General features: G+C 56.1%; 2 protein-coding genes across 3 annotated transcripts; one reads left to right on the top strand and one right to left on the bottom strand.

Annotated features, from left to right (window-relative positions):
• Positions 1-7,798: 7,798 nt before the first annotated feature.
• Positions 7,799-10,063, bottom strand: LOC105827344 (chromosome unknown open reading frame, human C11orf68). Of its 2 annotated transcripts, none has more exons than XM_012665434.1 (2): positions 9,877-10,063; positions 7,799-9,217 (listed from the first exon to the last, which is right to left on the bottom strand). In XM_012665434.1, the coding sequence occupies exons 1-2, from the start codon at positions 10,008-10,010 to the stop codon at positions 8,458-8,460; spliced, it is 894 nt and encodes a 297-aa protein (XP_012520888.1). In that variant the 5' UTR covers positions 10,011-10,063; the 3' UTR covers positions 7,799-8,457. The 2 variants fall into 2 exon arrangements, with proteins under 2 accessions (XP_012520888.1, XP_012520889.1); XM_012665435.1 differs by having other exon boundaries at positions 7,799-9,214; positions 9,877-10,030.
• A 115-nt stretch (positions 10,064-10,178) lies between these two features.
• DRAP1 (DR1-associated protein 1 (negative cofactor 2 alpha)) lies at positions 10,179-12,531 on the top strand. Its single transcript, XM_012665433.1, has 7 exons — positions 10,179-10,496; positions 10,732-10,804; positions 10,909-11,002; positions 11,308-11,427; positions 11,548-11,641; positions 11,885-11,973; positions 12,304-12,531. Exons 1-7 carry the CDS (start codon positions 10,455-10,457, stop codon positions 12,407-12,409), a joined length of 618 nt encoding a protein of 205 aa, XP_012520887.1. The 5' UTR covers positions 10,179-10,454; the 3' UTR covers positions 12,410-12,531.
• The last annotated feature ends 7,406 nt before the right edge of the window (positions 12,532-19,937 follow it).

Genomic DNA, 19,937 nt, shown 5'->3' with positions numbered 1-19,937 from the left:
AGTAGCGTGGTCTTTGCTATTGCTGTGTAGCACTCTATTGCACAGATATTCCACAACTGGTCTCTCCATTCTCCTGCCAATGACTTGGGGGCCCTTCCAGTTTGGGACTAGCATGACTAAAGCTGCTGTGAGCATTCTTGATATGTCCTTTAGTGGCCAGTTGCCCTCCTTTCTCTTGGCTGTTTCTCTGGGGGGAATTGTTGGTCATAGGGTGGGTGCATGTTTGGCTTCAATTGATTCTCTTCAACAGTTCTCCAAAGAGGTTGTACCACTTTACATCCCACCAACATTATTCAGTGGGTAAGAGTTCCAGTTGCTCCGCTTCTGGAGATGACGTTTGTTTTTTTGTTTGTTTGCTTGTTTGTTTTTGAGACAGGGTCTCACTTTGTTGCCCGGGCATGAGTGCAGTGACATGATCATAGCTCACTGCAACCTCAAACTCCTTGGCTCAAGTGATCCTCCTGTCTCAGCCTCCCAAATAGCTGGGACTACAGGCGGGCATCACCAGCCTGGGTAATTTTTCTATTTTTTGTAGAGATGGGGTCTTGGCTGTGTTGCTCAGGCTGGTCTCAAACTCCTGACCTCAAATGATCCTCCAGCCTTGGCCTCCTACAATGCTAGGATGACAGGCGTGAGCCACCTCACCAGACCTAGAGATGACATTTGAATTCACTTCAAAAAACATTTCTTTTCCTTGGTCCTGGCCCCATCCTTTCTCTCCTGAATGCCCTTTGCGGCCCCCAGCTCAGTTCCCTCCTCTCTGTTTCCCACTCAGCAGCTTGAGGAATTGTTTTAATCATGAAAATGTTCACAGAGGAATTTTAAAAGTCTAACCATTTCGGCCGGGCGCGGTAGCTCACGCCTGTAATCCTAGCACTCTGGGAGGCCGAGGCGGGTGGATCGCTCAAGGTCAGGAGTTCGAGACCAGCCTGAGCAAGAGTGAGACCCCCCGTCTCTACTAAAAAATAGAAAGAAATGATCTGGACAACTAAAAATATATATATAGAGAAAAAATTAGCCGGGCATGGTGGCGCATTCCTGTGGTCCCAGCTACTCGGGAGGCTGAGGCAGGAGGATTGCTTGAGCCCAGGAGTTTGAGGTTGCTGTGAGCTAGGCTGATGCCACGGCACTCACTCTAGCCCGGGCAACAAAGTGAGACTCTGTTTCAAAAAAAAAAAAAAAAAAAAGTCTACCCATTTTACCCCCAGACTTGGACCCTTCTAAGCTGTGGCACCTTTAGAATTGCACAGGTGGGCCTGAGGCCTGGGAAGGGGTGGGGTGAAGATGCTTGACGTATCCAATGTACTTTTGTGTTACATGTTGATTGAGAGACTTGAGAGGCTAAGAGGATAACACAAGTGGTTTCTACTCATTGAATTCTGATTAACAGGCACTGTTCCAAGTAATCTATTTAAGCCTCCCAACAACCCTGTGAGATAGATAATATTATAATAATATACCCATTTTACAGATTAGGAAACGGAGGCACAGAGAAACTTTTAGCAACTTGCCAAAAGCCACACAGCAAGGAAGTTCTCTCCTGTAGCTTTGCAGTCAATTCCCCCATCCCAGGAAATCACTTAACTCATTTCTATTGTCATCAATTAGTTCTGTCTCTTGTAGAATTTCACATCAATGAATCATACAGCATGTGCTCCTTTGTGTTTGGCTTCTGTCTCCTATCATTGTCTGTGAGGTTCATCATGTTGCCATGTGTGGCAGCAGTTGACTCCTTTTTATGGCTAATATCCCATTGCATGGATGTACCACACTTTCTTTTCTTTTCTTTTTTTTTTTTTAAGACAGGGTCTCACTCTGTTGCTCGGGCTACAGTGCCGTAGTGTCAGCCTAGCTCGCAGCAACCTCAGACTCCTGGGCTCAAGCAATCCTTCTGCTTCGGCCTCCCAGAGTGCTAGGATTACAGGAGTGAGCCACTGTGCCTGGCCCTTCTTTTTCTTTTTCTTTCCCCTCTCCTCCCCTTCCCTTCCCTCCCTTTCTCCCTCTCTCCCTCCCTCCCTCCCTCCTTCCTTCTTTCCTTCTTTCCTTCCTTCCTTCCTTCCCTTTCTTTCCTTTCTCTCTTTCTCTCCTTTCTTTCTTTTTTTTGAGACAGGGTCTCATTCTGTTGCCTGGGCTGGAGTGCAGTGGCACGATCATGGATCACAGCAACCTCAACCTGTGGTGCTCAAGTGCTCTTCCCACCTCAGCCTCCCTAGTAGCTGGGACTACAGGTGTGCACCACCACACCCGGCTAAATTTTTTTAGTTTTTGTGGAGATGGGGTCTTGCTGTGTTGCCCAGGCTGGTCTCAAACTCCTAGGCTCAAATGATCCTCCTGCCTTGGCCTCCTGAAGTGCTTGGATTTACAGATATGAGCCACCACACCAGGTCACACTTTCTTTGTTCATTCTCCTGAGTAAATTGAATTAAAAGTTGAATGGAGCCAGATGTGGGGGTGGTGGAGAAGTTTAAAGACTTAGTCCTGGCCACAAGGCACTTACGATCCAGAGAAGTGGTGAGACACTCAGGAGAACAGTCCTGGTGCTAGCAAGACAGTGCTGGGGGCAGGAGCCAGAGAGCGTCAGTTTCATTACCCCAGGAAGGAAGCGCTCTTTCCACATGGGACAGGGGTGAGTGGGAGAAGGCTTCCTGGCAGAGGGGAATTTGAGATTGGGGGAGATGTTCATAAAAAGTGGGGCTCCCTTCCCCACACCAGTCACCTCTCCAGCCCTGGTCAGTCCCTTTCCCTCTGGGAGCCGCAGTTTCCTCTTCTTGCGGATCAGTGGTTTACATAGTGTGGTCCCCCAAACCAGAGGTTTCCACGGAGCTCCCTGGAGGTGCGAGGTGGTCATTGGGCTCCTCATCCCTGCTCTGGTCAGCACCGCTCAGGAAGCGCTTGGGTTCGCAGCATGAGTTCTGTGTCAGATGGCCTGGGTTTGAATCCCAGCTCAGCTACTGCTGGCTGGGTAACCTGGGCAATTTGCTTAACTTTTCAGGGCCTCCGTTTCCTCATTTATAAAAAGGATATGATAATATATGTACCTGCTTTTCAGGGTTGTTGGGGGGAGTAAATGAGACCCCGTGTGGATAGTGCTGAGCATGGCACCAGTACAGTAAGGGATCAATACATGTCAGTATTTTCTTGCTGTTATGTTTTGTGCTATATGGACAATTCCCTCTGAAGGGAGGTGTCAGGGACTCTGCTGTCAGTGCCCAAGATGGCTCGGCCTGCTCAGCCTGGCCCTTAAGTTTCTTGGAGTGTCTCCTGCTCTCTGCAGACCCAGGCCCAGGACGGCTGGCGCCTGTCACCCAGGTCTTGGGCTCCTCTAACCCTCAGACCTGGGACTTCCCCTCCCTCCCATCCCCCAGGCTCCCGGGAGTCGGGCCTGCTGCCCTCGAGGGTGCCAGCTCCTGCTCTGGGCCAGGAGTGGGATGAAATCCCTCATCCTGGGATGAAAGGCTGGCAGGCCTGGGCTGGGCCAATAAACCACCCCACCCATGCTGGGAGGACCTCTGGGCACCCGTGTAAACTGAGTCATGGGGGGCGAGGGGGTGAGTCACGCAGCCTGTGAGTGGGAGCCAAATGGGGCAGAGCTGGCCTGCGTGGGGTCCCTGGCCACACCTCACAGAGCTGCCACCCAGCCCCCATCTGACCCAGCAGTGCCCGGCCCAGGGCACAGGGGGAGCAGGGCCAGCCCGGGCTCCCTGAGGGGCAGGAGCCTGGGGGCTGGACTCCCAGTGTACACGCACGCGCCTGCGTGTGCGTGCGTGTATGCGCGTGTGTCATATGTTGTGAGGGGCGGGTGGCAGACAGGAAAGGGAGGCTCTGACTCGGGAGGAAAGGATTGGGGTTTGGAAAAGAGTCAAAGCCCTTTAGAGAGATTTTGGCAGGAATGCTTCGCTGCCCTCTCCTGGCCTGGGAGGGTTTGGCTGATTTTTCTGCAGGAGCCAACTTTAGTAGAAGTAAGAGTTGGTGACCTGTCTGTCCTCTAGGGTCTCCAAAGGGCAGAGAGTGGAAGATCCCCAGAAACCAATACAGACTTCACCCCAGGGGGGCCCCTGTCCCCAGGGGCCAGAGCTGCTCAGGGACCAGGGACAGGCTCCCTGCCACACGGGTGCGTACAGCACTCTTGGGAGTTGTGGAGGCTGCCGGAGCATTTCCAGCCTTAACCTTGGTCAAGTTACTTAACCTCTTTCTGCCTCAATTTCTTTATCAGTAAAAGGAGAGCTGTGAGAACCAAAATGAGTTAATGCATATAAACTGCTTAGAGTATGCTTGGTGCAGAGTAGGTCTATGTACGTTTGCTCTTATTATTTGAGCCTCAGTTTCCTCATCTATAAAATGGGCGAGAAAGGACGCCTGAGGTGGCCTTTGTCCAGCTTTCACTCTGATTCCAGTTTCTGGTTTTATTCCCCCAGACGTTGCCCTCTAAGCTCTGCCACCCTGTCTGACTTAATGCCTCCCTGTAGCCTGGGTTTTCTTCTCCCCCCACCCAACCAAAGAAAGATGGGGTTGGTGGGCTTCTCAGTGGGGTGCCTTAGGTTTGCCCTCGGGTGCCTGGGGGCATGCGCATCACAGAAGTGGGGAGTTTCCCTCTTCGGATGAATCAGCTACTGACCCAACCCTCATCCCTGCCAGGGCCCCTCCCAGCAGGCGGGAGCAGGGCGCAGCTGCCCCACCGGGAAAATCCCCCAAATCCTGCCAAAGCTCTGGCTGAAGCGTTCTCCCTACTCAGCTGTTTCCTGTTCTCCCTGATTCTGCCCCAGTCCCAGCTGGAGTCAGGGGTCAGGCAGAGATTTTCCCCCTCCCTGGACAGCCCCTCTGGAGCCTCCTCCCAGGGGTCTAGGGGTTTGTGGTGTATGTGAGAGGGGGCGGGGGGCTGTCTTCCTTTCCTGCTCTCAGTCATCCTCCCCCTGGTTTTATAAAAGGAGCAGAGCACAGGGGTTTGTCGGAGTTTGCTCAGCCCACCATGGGCCTAAGGCACTTCCCGGCTCCCCTGTAGGAGGGGCTGGCCAAATGGGGCAGAACCGCCTGGCAGCCTGACACAGTGGGTTTTGGGGGACTGTTGACCTAGCAGGGGAGCAGTCCCCACTGTAGACCTGGGAGACCCCTTCCTGCCCAGGTAGCTTAGTCATTGCACGCGCTGGGCCTCATTTTCTTCATCAGTGAAAAAGGGAATCCCAGTTTTGGCCCAGCCTCTCTTCCATGTGGTTCTGAGGAGCCAACCTGTGTGCTTTACAAATCAGATCTGAAGCCCTTGCTGGGTCTCATCTATCTTTGCAGCCCCCGCACCGGCAGCCCTTTCACACAGTGCAGACTCGGCAGTGCATTGGGTGCTTGGAGTTGGATGACTTGGCTTTGCATCTTGGCTCTGCCACTTACGAGCTTTGTAACCCGGAGACAATTATTGAACTTTTTGGGGCCTCAGTTTCCTCTTCTGCAAAATGGCAGCAATAATGAGCCAGGTAAAGCTCAGACGAGATGTAGGTAAACGCTTAGCGCAATGCCTGGCTCTTGTTATGAACAGAATGAGCAAACTGAGACCCAGAGAGAGAGTGGGCTTTCATTCAATCACTCATTTATTCAAGAATGTTTATTTGGCACCTGCACTAGGCTGGGCCCTCTGCTGGATGCTGAAGACACCCTGGAGGAGTGTCAAAGCACAGCCACTGTCCTTGAGGGGCCCCAGACCCACAGATGAGAGCCATAGGTGGGCGGGTGTTGTGGGAGCCTGGGGATGTGCCTGACAGTTGGGGTGAAGATGGATGGGGGAGGATCCTGGAGAATGACTCCTGAGCTAGTGGGTCTGCAACGTGGCGTCAGCCAGGAAAGCGGGTGAGGGTCAGGCATGCCAAGCAGAGGCTACAGCACAAGCGAAGGCACAGAAGTGAGAGAAGCCAGCATGTGGGTAAGAAAATCACAGCAGCTCATGATTTTGGAACAAGACAGGCAAAGCAGGCAGTGGAGATAAGGCAGAGGAATGGATCTGAGTTGTCAATTATTTCATTCATTCGCTTAATAATCAACGGCGAGATTGCTCAGTCCAAGCACTGTGCTAGGCTCTGGGGACAGGGCTGAGATTCGGACATTCTTCCTGCCTTCATGGAGTGCTGAGTCTGGGCATGTGGCTTAGGGACCAGCGAGAGATAGACATCAATCAAGCCATTACATAAGTAACCACACTGTCCTGTGATCAATGCTGCAAGGCAGGTGTTCGAGCAGAAGGAACAGCCTGAGGCTGAGGGCTGCAAGCCAGGGGGTGAAGGAAGTGCCAGATGGCTTCAGTGGGGGGAGCATAGGCAGAAAACAGGTGCCTGAGGGAAACTGGCGCAGTCAATGGGGGCCAGGTCAAGGCCAGCCCAGGAGAGTGGGCTCTATCCTGCAGACTGTGGGAGCCACAGAAGGGCTTAGAGCAGGAGCTCTGCAAGTGGGACCTGCTGACCTGGCTGTGGGGGAAGAGAGGGACCATGGGGGAGGGGTGGAGGAGGCAAGTTGGTGGCTGTCGAGGTAGCCTGGGAGGGTGAGGAATGGGCTAAGGCAGGGCCCCAGGGATGGAGAGGAGGGGACAACCTGCGACATGCTTAGTTACTGAAGGAGAACCAGGTGCTGCTGACACCATTTGGGCATCTCTGAGAGACCCATGAGGTGCCTTGGCCCACTCTGGTCAAGGGCAAGGCACTGATGGTCTCAGGGAGGCAGGGTACCAGGCTCCAACTTGGACATCACCCAGGTCTGGGGACTTCCTATGGCTGGGCAGAGGGGTACTCAGGGTGGGGAAACTTAGGGTGGGGAGGAAGCTGGAGAGGGTGTTGAGCCAGCATCTCATGACTCAGCCACTTCCACCCAGTCAGCCCAGTGGCATCTCCGCTCCTCTGCTCCAAATTCCGATTTGATGAGGCTGCTGGAGGCTGAGTCAGCTCCGGCACGGCACGAGAGCAGTGTCCCAAGGGACTCTGCCAGACACCCTGGCCCCCAACCAAGGCCAGGGCTGGGCATGGGGTTAAGGTGGGGGTGCAAGAGCCAGGCTCCCACAAGCTACAGCAAGTCTCAGCAGGGCAGTCCCACGAGATCACATGAGTGAATGTGCTTTGTGAGTTGTAAAGAACTAACTGTGGGTGGTTTTCTCAGCGAGGTCAGGGAGCACACTTACACTAAGGAGGAAGGGACTGGGAAGCAAGTACTAGCTCTGCCAGTCTCACTGACTGACTCTGAGAAAACTCCTTTCCCCTCTTCGCCTCAATTCCCTTGACCACAGAATGGGGCCTACACGTCCTGGAGGTTGTGATAATTAAGTGATGTACGTGGAAGTGCTTTGCAAACTGTCCAGTGACCCCTACAATGGTCCGAGTGGTAGGAGAGGTGAGTATAAACACTGGGGCTTCCAGAGACACCATTTATGGTTGTGCAGGTTGTTCACCGCACAAGGATGTTCAGCCTAGGGTGCTGAAATCCAGCCCATCTTCTGCTCATCAAACCACGTGCTCCGACCTAGGACTGCCAGGACCAGGAAAGCACCTTTCTCTAATGTGCACAAATGCACCCTGTGGGCTAGTAGTGGCCCCTTGGACCTTTCTAGAAGGGCCAATCACTAGATTTATGGGAAGTCACTAGAAACTGATTCTGATTCTTGGGATGGAGGGAAGTGGGGCTGACTCCACGGAGGTTCTCAGAGGAATCCAGCCTCAGCAGTGAGGCACTTCTCATTATTGGGGGCAGAGAGGGTGGTCTGGCCAGGTCAAGGGGGCAGTTTCTCCTGGCCCTGCCTCCCCCCAGCAACCAAAGCAGGTAATCACCAAGGCAGTATTTTAAAAAACACTCAAGACACAGACCCAAGCTGGGTTTTATTGAAATACCAGGAGCAGGCACATGTCAAGGTAGCCAAGGAAGGGAGGAAGGTGGTGCAGGCTGTGTGAGTTGGCAGGGAGGGGCAGGCCCCATGTCCACGGCCCTGGCATCCCCTCTCTGACAGGGGATGAGTGGGCACAACCACCCCACCCCCCCAAAATGGCACGCTCAGGCCTGCAGGGCCCCTGTCCCCTGGACTATGAAGGCTCCAAAGAGAGGGACTGGAAGCACTAAGTTTTCTCCCTTGTGAGGGAGGAAGGAAAAAAAAGGAGAATGCAGGAGGAAGGGGAGGTGTAGCCGGGGATGAAGGTGGCCAAGGAAGGCTCTCCTCTTAGGTGTCTGTACCCAAACTGTGGTCCTGGGCAATGGAGGGGAGCAGCATTGAAGAGGAAAGCTGAGGGCTTGGCCCTCAGGGAGCCAGAGCCCCCACCCTGTGGGGGGTTGAGTCAGCCCTGAACAGAGGGCAGAAGTTCAAGGGGATCGAAGATGCAGGCAGTTCCCAAGTGACCTAGTCCCCAGAGCTGAGGGGCTTAGCTTCTTGGGACAAGGAGAAGGAAGACAGGAGGATCCATCCCCAGCAGAGGGGCAGAGGGTAGTCTCTCCCACTTGACCCCACTAGGTCAGTTCCACATTGTTGGCACGGTCCAGAACCCGGGAGCCCCGGGCACTGCCCCCAAGCTGGAAACGGCTCTCATAGAGAGTGGGGCAGAGGTGCCAGCGGTTGGCTCGGTAGATGCCCAGGTAGGTGTAGACATCAGGCTTGTAGGTGAGCAAGCACTTAATGCCTGCTGCACGTATGGCCGAATCTGCCTCCAGTACACCCAAGCGGTCCGTGAAGTCGTCCGTGTAAACACAGATGACCTGGCGCCCACCCTCCTTGGCCCGTGGACTCACCTTGGCCACCTGAAGCCGGCCCTCTACCACAGCCCGGGCAATGCCAGCCCAGGCGTGGTCCAGCTTGAAGCCAGGTGCCAGGTGCATCAGCCACTTGCCTGAGAGCACATGGTGGGTGATGGCCAGCTGGCGCAGGGTAGCCGGTGTGATGGGCCGCCCGCTGGTCTGCAGAGCTTCCCAGGCTGCCTGCAGGCCCTGCACGTCACCTGAGTTGGGGGTGTAGCCCTGCCCATATGCTGCGATCCAGCCCACAGGCTCAGAGTTGGGTGAACCGGGGTCCCCATAGCGCGTAACTTGGGATGGCGGGTACTTGGCCAACCAGGCATCCAGCTCGGTGGCAGGCGTGGTGCGGGCATCAAACACCAGCCAGGGGTCCATGTCAGCTGCCATGGCCTCCGCGGCCAGGTGCTCAGCGGTGAAGCCATCCTCGCGGCCACCTGGAGAATCCTCCTCCTCCAGCTCCTCACCTGGCTCCATCCTGCTGTGAGGGAACTGAGTCAGGGCAGGTCTGAGACAATATGGCTTGCTGGGGCCTAGTGGGTGCCAGGCACTGGACTAAACTGTGTGGCCTTGGGCAAGACTTAATGTCGCTGTGCCTCAGTTGCCTAATCTTTACAATGGGATAACAACTGTTCCTGTCTAGTAGATTTGTGAAAATTAGATGCCTGAGGAGCAGCTAGCACTACTTAAGCGCTGTTGCTATTGTTACTACTACTCTCCCTGACTTTCATCTATGCAAACGAGCTCAGAGAAAAGAGAATGGCCCAAGGTCACACCTATAGTGACTGGCAGGACCAAAATGTGAATTCAGGTGTGGAAACCACCAGCCCTACTACACCTTCTGGCCAGGTATCCGGAGCGCTGGGATTTAAGAGGAAAATAAGCGCACGTTCTTGCAGGCCTGAAGGGCCGGGCCTCCTAGGCGGGCGTTATGAAGCCCACTTACGGATGAGGACACTGAGGCCCAGAAAGGGCACTGGCCGGCCCGAGGACAATGGGGCGGTGCCCGGACTCGAACCCGGGCTTGTGAAAGTCTGCAGGAAGGCCAGGCTCCGGCTCTGCCGCGCCTGCCGCCATTAGCGCCCACGGCCCAAGTTGTGCCCCCGCCCAGGCCCTGCCCCTCCTGCCGCCCGCAGTCACCTCCGGCCTTCGCTGCGTTCGACGCCGGTCCAGCTCCGGGCCCGGCTCCGCTCCTGCCGGGGATCCGCGCCGCCGCTGCCGCCGCTGCCGCCGCCGCGCTCCGCCCCCGCCACGGCTGCAGCCGCCGCCGCCATCTTAGCGCCCCGCCGCAACAACAACTTTATAGACAAGCGCGGCCACGGGGCGGAGCCACCAGGGTGGATCGGCCGCGCCGCGGGGCGGGGCCGACAGGGGAAGGGGCGGGACCGTCCGGGGCGGGGCTGACCCCGGGGGCGGGACCATCGGGGAACGCAGGGAGGGGCGGGGCTAACGTTCGCTCTTCTGGTCTTGGGGGCGGGCGGTAGAGGCGGGGTTGTTGAGGACAGACGCGCACCGCGGGGAGGCTCCAAGGGGAGGGCGCTTGGCCCCTGCTAGTGGCGTCTTACCCGGTGGCGCTAGGACCCGTGGGGAGGGGCGGGGGCGGAGCGGGCGGCACCAGGACCCGGGGGAACTGCGGCGGGCGGGCAGCAAGCAGGCCCGGGGGCCGGGAGGGTGCGGGCGGCCGGCGCTGGGCCTGGCGCGGCGAGAGAGGCCCCAGGATGCCGAGCAAGAAGAAAAAGTACAACGCGCGGTTCCCGCCGGTGAGCACGTGGCCGAGACGGGCAGGAGCGGGCCCGGCTCCCAGGAGGCTGAGGCCCAGGCCCGGCTGGGGGGGCGGACGCATCTCGGTGTTCGGGGGCCTGGACGCCCCGCCCCCTTCTGTGCCCTCCCCGCGTCCTCCGCCCCCTTTCCCCGGGATACCCCTCTTGCTCCCCCCCGCATCCCTTTCTGGGACGAAGGCAACGGGGTCCGAACTCTCTGCCCGCCCCCACCCAGGCGCGGATCAAGAAGATCATGCAGACGGACGAAGAGATTGGAAAGGTGGCGGCGGCCGTGCCTGTCATCATCTGTATCCTGCCAGGGGGCTGGCCAGGTTGAGGGGCCTAGGGGAGGGAGGCAGCTCGGGTCGCCCTCCCTCCCCTTCGCCTCCACGTTCTCCTTGACGCCCCTCAGCCCGGGCGCTCGAGCTTTTCCTGGAGTCGCTGTTGAAGAAGGCCTGCCAGGTGACCCAGTCCCGAAACGCCAAGACCATGACTACATCCCACCTGTGAGTGGCTGCGGAGCTGAAAGGGTCCGGTGGTGCCCTGCCCGAGGAGTTCACACACTTAGAGGAGTGCTCTGGTAGTGAGGGAGCTGGGAGGCTTCTGGGGGACCAGGAAGGCCTCAAAGACTGTTGGGTTTGGACTGGTGGAGGCGGGCTTGGGCGTTCTGGGTGGAGGGAAGCCCGGTGTGGTAGAGATGGGGCGGGGTTTTTCCAGGCTCCATTCTCCTGACAGGGCCCCCTGCTGCCCCCTGCTAAGGGCCTAGGTGTCTGGGCACCTCTTGAGTGCCATCCCCTCCCACTTCTTCCAGGAAGCAGTGCATTGAGCTGGAGCAGCAGTTTGACTTCTTAAAGGACCTGGTGGCATCTGTGCCTGACATGCAGGGGGATGGAGAAGACAACCACATGGATGGGGACAAGGGTGCCCGCAGGTAGGGGGTCAGAGCCAGGTGTACAGTGCGGAAAGCCAAGACCCATGGGGGTTAGGGGTGGCTGGGAGATGGCCAAGAAGCATGGATACCTCTGGGCAGATGAACTGTACCTTCCCCAAGGGGCCGGAAACCAGGCAGCAGCAACCGGAAGAATGGTGGAATGGGAAGCAAAGGGAAGGACAAGAAGCTTTCAGGGACAGACTCGGAGCAGGAGGTAAGTGAGTGAGGGCCTTTGTCCTGACCCGTGGTGGCAGAAAGGGCAGCCTTGCATCAGGCTGAGCTGGCTGGAGATCTGGTCCCATCCTTGTCTGTGACCACTTTGCACCTTGGTTTCTTTGTTCATTGGGGCTATGGGGGTCTACTCCCATCCCAGCTACTCCCACGGGACCAGGCTCCCTAGTGATGGGCTCATACTTTTTCTTGTCAACTCTGACCCCTGCTGTGCTCGTGCTCCCAGGATGATTCGGAGGATACAGATACTGACGGAGAAGAGGAGACACCACAGCCCCCACCCCAGGCTAGCCACCCCCCTGCCCACTTTCAGAGGTAAGCAGCCCAGTGGCACTAGGAGGGTACTAGCAGACTCCCCAAGGCTGGTTTGTCCCGCTTGTCCTCCCCGGCCACTTGGTTTTGTTTGTGGCAGATTTGGGGGATGGGAGGGGAATAACTGAGGGGGGTTTAAAGGCAGGGGACTGTTCTCTTACTAGATCCTGTCCCCAGCCTGGGCAGGGGCAGTGGGCGGGGCCTGGGCAGGGGCTGCGTGACCTGCTCTGGTTCCTGCGTTTCTCTGGGGCTTGGCTCCCTGTTGGTCCAGGGTCTCTGTGGCAGTTGGGCAGGGCTGAGGCCTGAGTATCTCTCCGGCTTTCTGTCCTGCAGCCCTCCAACACCCTTCCTGCCCTTCGCCTCCACTCTGCCTTTGCCTCCGGCACCCCCAGGCCCCTCGGCACCTGACGGAGAGGACGAAGAGGATTATGACTCCTAGCACCCTCTGTCCCCCAGGCCATACCCCCTTTTAGTTGGTTTTAGTTGTTCTGGGGAGAGAAGAGAAGATAGAATTGTTCTTAAATTTATTAATAAAACTGTAACAAAAGAGTATCTCAGTGTTTGTCCTAGTTTCTGTTCAGGGTTTTGTGACTGCCCCCCCATCCACCCACCTGCCTTCCCCACAAAGCTGGGGTCAGAGACCGTGGCCAGCCAGGCAGCGGCTGAGTGGAGGGAAGTGTCTTCCCAGGAGGCTGGAGGCCACAGCTCTGCCAGGACAGCACCAGCGGTGCCGAGGGAGGGAAGGTGGGAGAGGGCAGGGCCTGAGCTGGCAGGTGCTGGGTGTGCTGGGTTACCTGCCTCACTGTCCTGTGTGTCCCTGGGCAGGCTCCTGTTATCTGAGCAGCCTCTTCTCATCTCTGATGGAGACGATTCTGCCCTCTCAGGGCTTCTGTGAAGGATTAGGCAGGACAAGGAACGGGAATGGGCCTTGGAAACCGTTTCACGCAGTGAAGAGCATGTGGGAAGGAGCTGCGGGAGCAGAGATAGGGAAGATCAGGGAGGGCCTCAAAGGTGGCTTTTGAGCAGGGCAGTGACACAGTCCAACCACACGCATTTCAGAGTAGATCCAGGAGCCATGGTGCCCCCAAGACAGATGTATGCCTTCAGGAAGCAGCAGCCTGGGGAGGGGACAGGGTGGGCCATACAGGGCCCCTGGGCCAGGAGCATTCTGTTCTAAGGGTCTAGAGCCGGGAGGCCATGGGTACCTCTGTTTTAACAAGACCGCTGGCGTCCTTGCAGAGACATCCATGGGCTCTGGCAGTAGCTGGGAACCAGCTCAGCGGTCCGGGTGAGGGTGATGGTGGCTGGAGCAGGGGAGACGGGCACGGAGAGGGGGGCAGACTCCAGGCCTGTTTGGCCTCAGACTTGAGCACTGTTGGGGTGGCTGGCTGGATGGGGGGCTGGAGGGATTCTCCTGGACGCCTCCCAGGTTTCTTTTTGTAGCAACTTTGGCAGGGCCATTTTCCAGCTGGAGGGAGAAGAGGATTTTGCATGAAGATCACAACTGGCTTTTGAGGACCCTGGGGTATTGGTGAGGCTGCCAAGCGGAGGTGCTGGTGGACGTGTGGGGGCGGGAGCGTGGCGACTGGCACGAACCTTGAGAACCTTGAGAGCCAGAGACGTCGCCTGGGGCAGGGGGCCTGCAGCGGGCCACCAAGGGAGATGAGTAGCCAGACCCAGGGCACAGGGTGTCTGGAAGGAAGGAGAGGTCAGCTGTCAAAGGCTGAGGACAAGGTGGTGGCACCTGTGCTGTGTCCTTCGGCTTTGGGGAGCCCTCGCCAGTGATGCTTCCGGGCCTTGGTTGCTGAGGGTATGAGGGCCGGAGGTGAGGCACCGAGGCACATGAGAGCGACGCCTGCAGCTGCGGACTAGAGACGGCCTGGGGTGAGGGGTAAAGGTGCTAGGCTGTTTTTTCGGTGGCAGAAACACAAGCCTTCAGAGAGGGAGGGGCTGCAGGGACAGGAGGTGGAGAATTGATGGGGCGAGGTGGGGACACCTAAGGCAGACCCCAACCTGCCAAGGGAGAGGGTGGCAAGTGGATTTTGGAGGAAGGATTGAGGTCTTCACGGATTTTATCTGGTGGCGTCTGACTTCCTTGTGAAGCGGCCGACCGAGCGAGGGGGGCAGGGGGAAGCAGGCGGGTTAAAACAGCAGCTGAGCCTGGCCTTGAGGTACGGAGTGGCGTGGTGGCATGGACAGCTGGGGACCTGGACACCAGGGAGCTGGAGGGGCATCTGTGGGCCTGGTCTACCTCTGTGATGCCCCCTGTGGTAGCAGTGCTTCTGTTTCCTTTCTGGAATCTTCTCTCCTCTGTTTGGAACCTGTGGTGTGTGCTGCTGACCCTACTCCCTGGGGTTGAGGGGAGCAGCACACCAGCCTGGCCAGTCACTGTGCCACCCATGCTGCAGCCACAGTGATTGGTGCAGGGGTGGCATTGTGACCCAAGGCGCCCCAGCCCTGGTACCGTAGGTGGGACTATTGGGAAAGGGTTTTGACAAGATTGCCAGGAGCTGCTGGAAGCCACCTACCACCCCAGGGGGCGATCCTGCCTGAGAAGGAAGCCGGCACAGGGAGCAGGGCCAGGAGGCCGGGAGAGAGAGATTTCTGATGCCATCTGGACACCTGGGACCAGGCAGGCCTGAGGCCTGTGCACTTTGGACTTCTTAGTCACATGAACCAATAAACATTTCCCTTCCTTTAAGCCAGTTGGGTTTTTGTCACTTGTCTTGCCACTGAAAGAGCTCTAGTTGACATAGAGACCATGAATGGGAAGTGGTCCCCACTGGCCCAGGATCCGGTTGAGGGCAGACCCAGGGAAGGTGGTCACCTGGGGCCACTAGAACGGAGGTCATGCCAAGTAGGTGCGAGGAGTAGGGGTGGAGAAGAAGAGACTTCTGGAGCCTGGTGCTGGGGTCCACCCAAAAGGTGAGGTGCCGAACTGGGAGGGCTCACAGTGATGACTGGGTGAGGTAAGGGTGCCAGGGTGTAGCTGCAGCCCTCACTTCATGCAGGCTAAAGACCCCAGGAGGCCTGGCAGGGGCGGGGGCAGAGGAGATGCCTGGAGCAGCTGGCCTGCGCCTCTGTGTGTGGCCCATTGGTTCAGTCTTAAGGCAGAGCGCTTAAGTCAGGCCTGGAGTTCAAATCCTGGCTCTTCCACTTACTAACCTCGGACAAGTTCCACGGCTTCTCTGTGCCTCAGTTTTCCCATCTGTAAATGGGGCTAGTTATTACCTATGTTAGTTGTAAGAACTATATAGTTGTCCCTCGATATCCATGAAGAATTGGTTCCAGGACCCCCCATAGATACCAAATCTGAGGATGCTCAAGTCTCAAGCTGGCCCTGTGGAATCTGTGGATACGAAAGGTCAGCCTTTTGTATCCGTGGGTTCTGCATCCTATGAACACTGTATTTTCAATCCAAGGTTGATTAAATCCGTGGATGTGGAACCGGTGGATAGGGAGGGCCAACTGCTATATCACTAGTTATACCTGTTTGAGGGCAAAGCTTGTTGATGTAACAAACCCAAAACACACAGGCTCAAATGCAATGGGAGCTTGTATCTTGCTCACGTAAGGTTGATAATGGGATTTATCTGATCAGTGGGTGGCCCTTCTCCAAGGACTTCAAGCCCTAGGCTCTGTGGCCCCACCACCCTCAGCCCGTGACTTTTAAGGTCACTGTGGAAGGGGAAAGCTCAGAGCCCAGGGAAGGTTTTTTTTCTTTTGTTTTTTATTGAGACAGTCTCACTCTGTCACCCCAGCTAGAGTACCGTGGCGTCAGCCTAGCTCACAGCAACGTCGAACTCCTGGGCTCAAGCCATCCTCCTGCCTCAGCCTCCTGAGTAGCTGGGAATACCAGCCCTGCTAATTTTTCTATTTTTAGTAGAGACGGGGTCTTACTCTTTCTCAGGCTGGTTTCCAACTCCTGAGCTCAAGTGATCCTCCCGTCTCGGCCTCTCAGAGTGCTAGTATTACAGGCGTGAGCCACTGTGCCCAGCCCCATGGAGGTTTTTATGGGCCAGGACTGGAAGTGGCCCATTGCCTCTAGGCTGACCTCCCACTGGCGAAGACTGGTCACAAGGCCCCACCTGGGCCAACCTGGGTGATCAAACTCACAATGGCCTGTGAGTTTCTGAGGGCAGGAGCCCAGGAGAGATGGTTTTTCCTGGCTGGGCCAGGCCTCTCAGTGCCTCCTGGAAGTGGGGAAAGATGCCTCTGCCCTGCGGGCGCCACCTGAAAACTAGGAAGGGGCAGCCCATGGATGCCCTGTCTGCTGAGCTCTATCAGGGAACCAGATGATTTCCTCTCTATTTTCTAGCCTTTTGGGAGCCTTGAGCCAAGTCGTCTCTGAATGTCTCAGTCTGGCCCTGGCTGTGCCCTAGGGTGTGGATGTGACCAGTGTGTGAAATGGGGAGCAGCTTCTGAGTCCAGTGTGGCAGCCAGGGACTGTGACGCTCCCTGCCAGGTGGAGGGCCTCCCTCTACAGCTCCCTGCACAGTTCATTCAGCAAACGTTTACTGAGCCCAACATCATTACTCAGCAGGGAAATGACATACCAGTCACTCCCCAAAAGCCTGACATTAAAAAGTCTGATATCACCAAGTACTAGAGAGGAGGTGGCAACACAGAGCTCACACTGCCGTTGGGAATGTCAGGGGGTGCAATCGCCTTGGGAAATCATTGGCAGTTTCTTATTGGGTTATTAACATGCACGCTTTCCCTGTGACCCAGAAGTTCCACTCCCAGGCATCTACCCAAGGGGTGAAGGCATGCATCCTCAAAGGACACGAATTAATACGAGAGTGTTTGTAGCCCCAAACTGGGAACAGCCCAGATGCCCAAACAAGAGCATGAATGACTAAGTGGTAGAATATTGTACAATCGAACAGCAGGAAAAAGAACAAACCACTGTTACATTCAACAACACAGGTAAGTCATGTAGACGTTATGTTGAGCAAGAGAAGCCAAACAGAGTACACACTGATACGATTCATTTAAGCAAAGTTCAGGGACTGGCAGAACTAATGAATGGTGATGGAGCTCAGTATAATGGTTACCTAAGGGGTGTGGATCGGCTGGGAGGGGGTACAAGGGAGCATTCTGGAAAGGTAGCTTGAACTGGGTGGTGGTTGTGTATAAAACTACATTGGGGTGTACCCTTCAGATTTGTGCACTCTTATGGTATCTCATAAAAATTATATTTATTTAATCCGTATCTATCTACCTACCTATCGAGATCCTTTTGCACACCAGGCACTGTTCTAGGTAGTGGTGATTATGTGGACAAAATGTTCTTGGAGTTTATCTCTGAAGGGGAGACAGACCATAAAGAAGAAAAGGAGCACGTCTGTTGGTGACACTGCTCCAGGGAAATAAAGCACGATGAGGGAGGAGTGGGCAGTCCAGGGCAGGATGGGCAGCCTGGTGTTCTGTAGTGGGTCCAGGGAGGACCCTGAGAAGGTGAGATTTGAGTAGAGAACCCCAGTGAGCACGGAGAGGGTGGGGATAGGTGCTATTTGTGGGGAGAGGGCTCCGGGTGGAGGGCACAGCCAGGACAGAGGCCGAGAGGCTTGGATTTGGTACTGTCAGGCTTCCCTGTGGTCTTCCCTGCCTCCCATTTCCTCAGTCACCACTCAGGGCCTGACTCAGGAGCTACCTGCCCTGGACTTGGCCCTCCTTGGCTGGCCCTTGTGGTACTGGCAGCCCCTCAGGGCCCCAGAAGCTTCGTGGAGGGGGAGAAGGTGGTGGTGTGGGGTTCCTGCCGCACACCTGCCCTGGGTGCTGCTTGACTTGGAGGCCCCCAAGGCCAGGGGAGCAAGCAGAGGACGAAGGAGAGTTGAGTGACTGAGTGACCTTGCCTGCCCTCCCCTGGCCTTCTCCCCTGGCCTAGAGGTCAGAGATCTGATGCACTGTGTGACCTGTTGACTTCTCTTCACCTCTTTGGGTTTTGCCTTCCACAGCCATCAAATGGGGCTATTGACAGCGCCATTCACGGTTGAGGGGAGGCTGAATGTTGCAGCAGTTCATTTCCCTGTGCTTGTTAGATGTGAGTCCTCCTCTGGGGAAGGTGTCCGACTCATACCCCCATTTTACAGATGAGGAGACTGAGGCTCTAGAAGTGAGGTGAGTGGCTGGGAGATGGACAGGGGCTTGTGCACAGGTCTGTGCGTGGACCAGGGTGTGGAGAGGTCGAGTTAACAACCCACCCACCTCCCTCACACCTGAGGGCCATCCCTTCTCAGGTGCAAGGGTGCTTGGCTCCAGGATATGGACACAACCAAGCTCCCAGTCTTCTGGGGTATGGGCTCTGCCGCAGGGGAATGGCACCCATGATCCTGGTGCTCTCCTGGTCCCTCCTCTCCTTGGTGCAGGGCCTTTGGGGACAGTGGGTGTGGACTCTCTCAGGGGGCTCTTTGTAGCTGAGGAGTGGGAGGGCTGTGTGGCCCCTGCTACCCATCATCAGAGGGAGCTATCTTTATTCTGAAATCACATCCTTCCTATTGTGTGTGTGTGTGTGTGTGTGTGTGTGTGTGTGTGTGTGTGTGCGTGTGTGTGTTCAAATGTCGTTTTTAAAAAAATGGAATAAGGGCTATGATTACTCACACCAGTAATCAGAGAGCTGCAACAAAAACACGATCCCATATGACGCCCACCAGCTTGGCAAAAACAGGAAGTCAGGTAAAACCGATTGCTGGCGAGGGTCGGGTAAATGGAAGTCTGGTGTTTCGGGTGGGAGCGTGAGTGAGTGGGAATGTCTGGAACGGCAGTTTGGCAGTGAAGCACCCCCGGCAGGTCCACTCCTGGGTAAAACCTTTCACAAATAGAAAGATGTGTCCTGGGCTTGGTTCGAGGTGGCACCGAGTCAGAGGCCACCTGGGTGTCCATCCCAGGGAGCTGCATGGGCAGAGCAACAGGGAGCAACAGAGCTGACGTGCACGGCATGGAGGAAAAACGGTCAAACACAGAGCAAGACCCACAGCGCGACACTGGAAACTGAAAACGCACATGTACACAGCAGTCCTGGGTGCAGTGTTTCTGCTGCTTACTCTGTGACCTTGGGCAAGTGACTTAAGCTCTCTCTACTTCAGTTTCCTCATCTGTAAAAGGGGGACAATAAGAACACCTCCTTCAGGGACATGTGGTGGATAAATGAGCTATGACACACAAAGTGCTCAGCGCAGTGACTGGCATACGATGGGCACCCAATAAATGGTGCTTCCTGTTACCGCCGCACATGGAAACAAACGCCTTGAAAGCAGATTGGAAGGGCATGCGTTAAACAGACAACGGTGGCCGGCTGTGGCAGGGGGCAGGGACAGGATTTGGTAGGCAGGGAAGGGAGAAGTCAATCTAAAAGGAGGCTTTCCAGGGCCCTGCTGATGCATGGAGCAGCCCAAGCAAGGGCATGGCAGCTGGATTGTAAGCACCCCGTGTTAAAAAAAAAAATATATATATATATATATATACACATATATATATATATTGCCAGACTGGGCTAGACCTTAGGGGACACTGTTCCGAAAGCAAAGCGTGGAAACCATAGTGTTTTCTTCCTTTAGTCACTCAACAAATACTTGCTGGGAACCTGCTCTGTGCCAGGCCCTGTCCTGGGCTCTGGGGAGTTGAGCACAGGGAAAACAGAGCCCCTGCTCCCGCTGTTTAGCTGGGGGAAGGGGAAAAGGGCAGACGTCAACAAACGGGCAAACACTTAATGCCAGCGGTGGGAAGCGTGGTGGAGGAAAAGAAAGTGGGGACAGCAGAGGGGGAGGGATGAGTGTGGCGGTTTGTGCTAGGAGCCGGGGAGGCCACTGTGTTGAAGCAGCAGCGAGTGCCTGGGCGGGGGCTGGTTTCTCTGGGGTGGGGGGTGGCTCTCCTGTTTCCAGACACAGATTCCCCTCCACATCCCCCTCCACCTGCTGCCCCCACCCCTGCCCAGTGTTTTCCCTTTACCTGTTTTCTTAGAGTTT

The sequence above is a fragment of the Propithecus coquereli genome, unplaced genomic scaffold (assembly GCF_000956105.1).
Source record: "Propithecus coquereli isolate 6110/MARCELLA unplaced genomic scaffold, Pcoq_1.0 Scaffold120, whole genome shotgun sequence".
Classification (NCBI taxonomy): Eukaryota; Metazoa; Chordata; class Mammalia; order Primates; family Indriidae; genus Propithecus; species Propithecus coquereli.
This window is presented reverse-complemented; position numbering and strand designations above follow the sequence as displayed.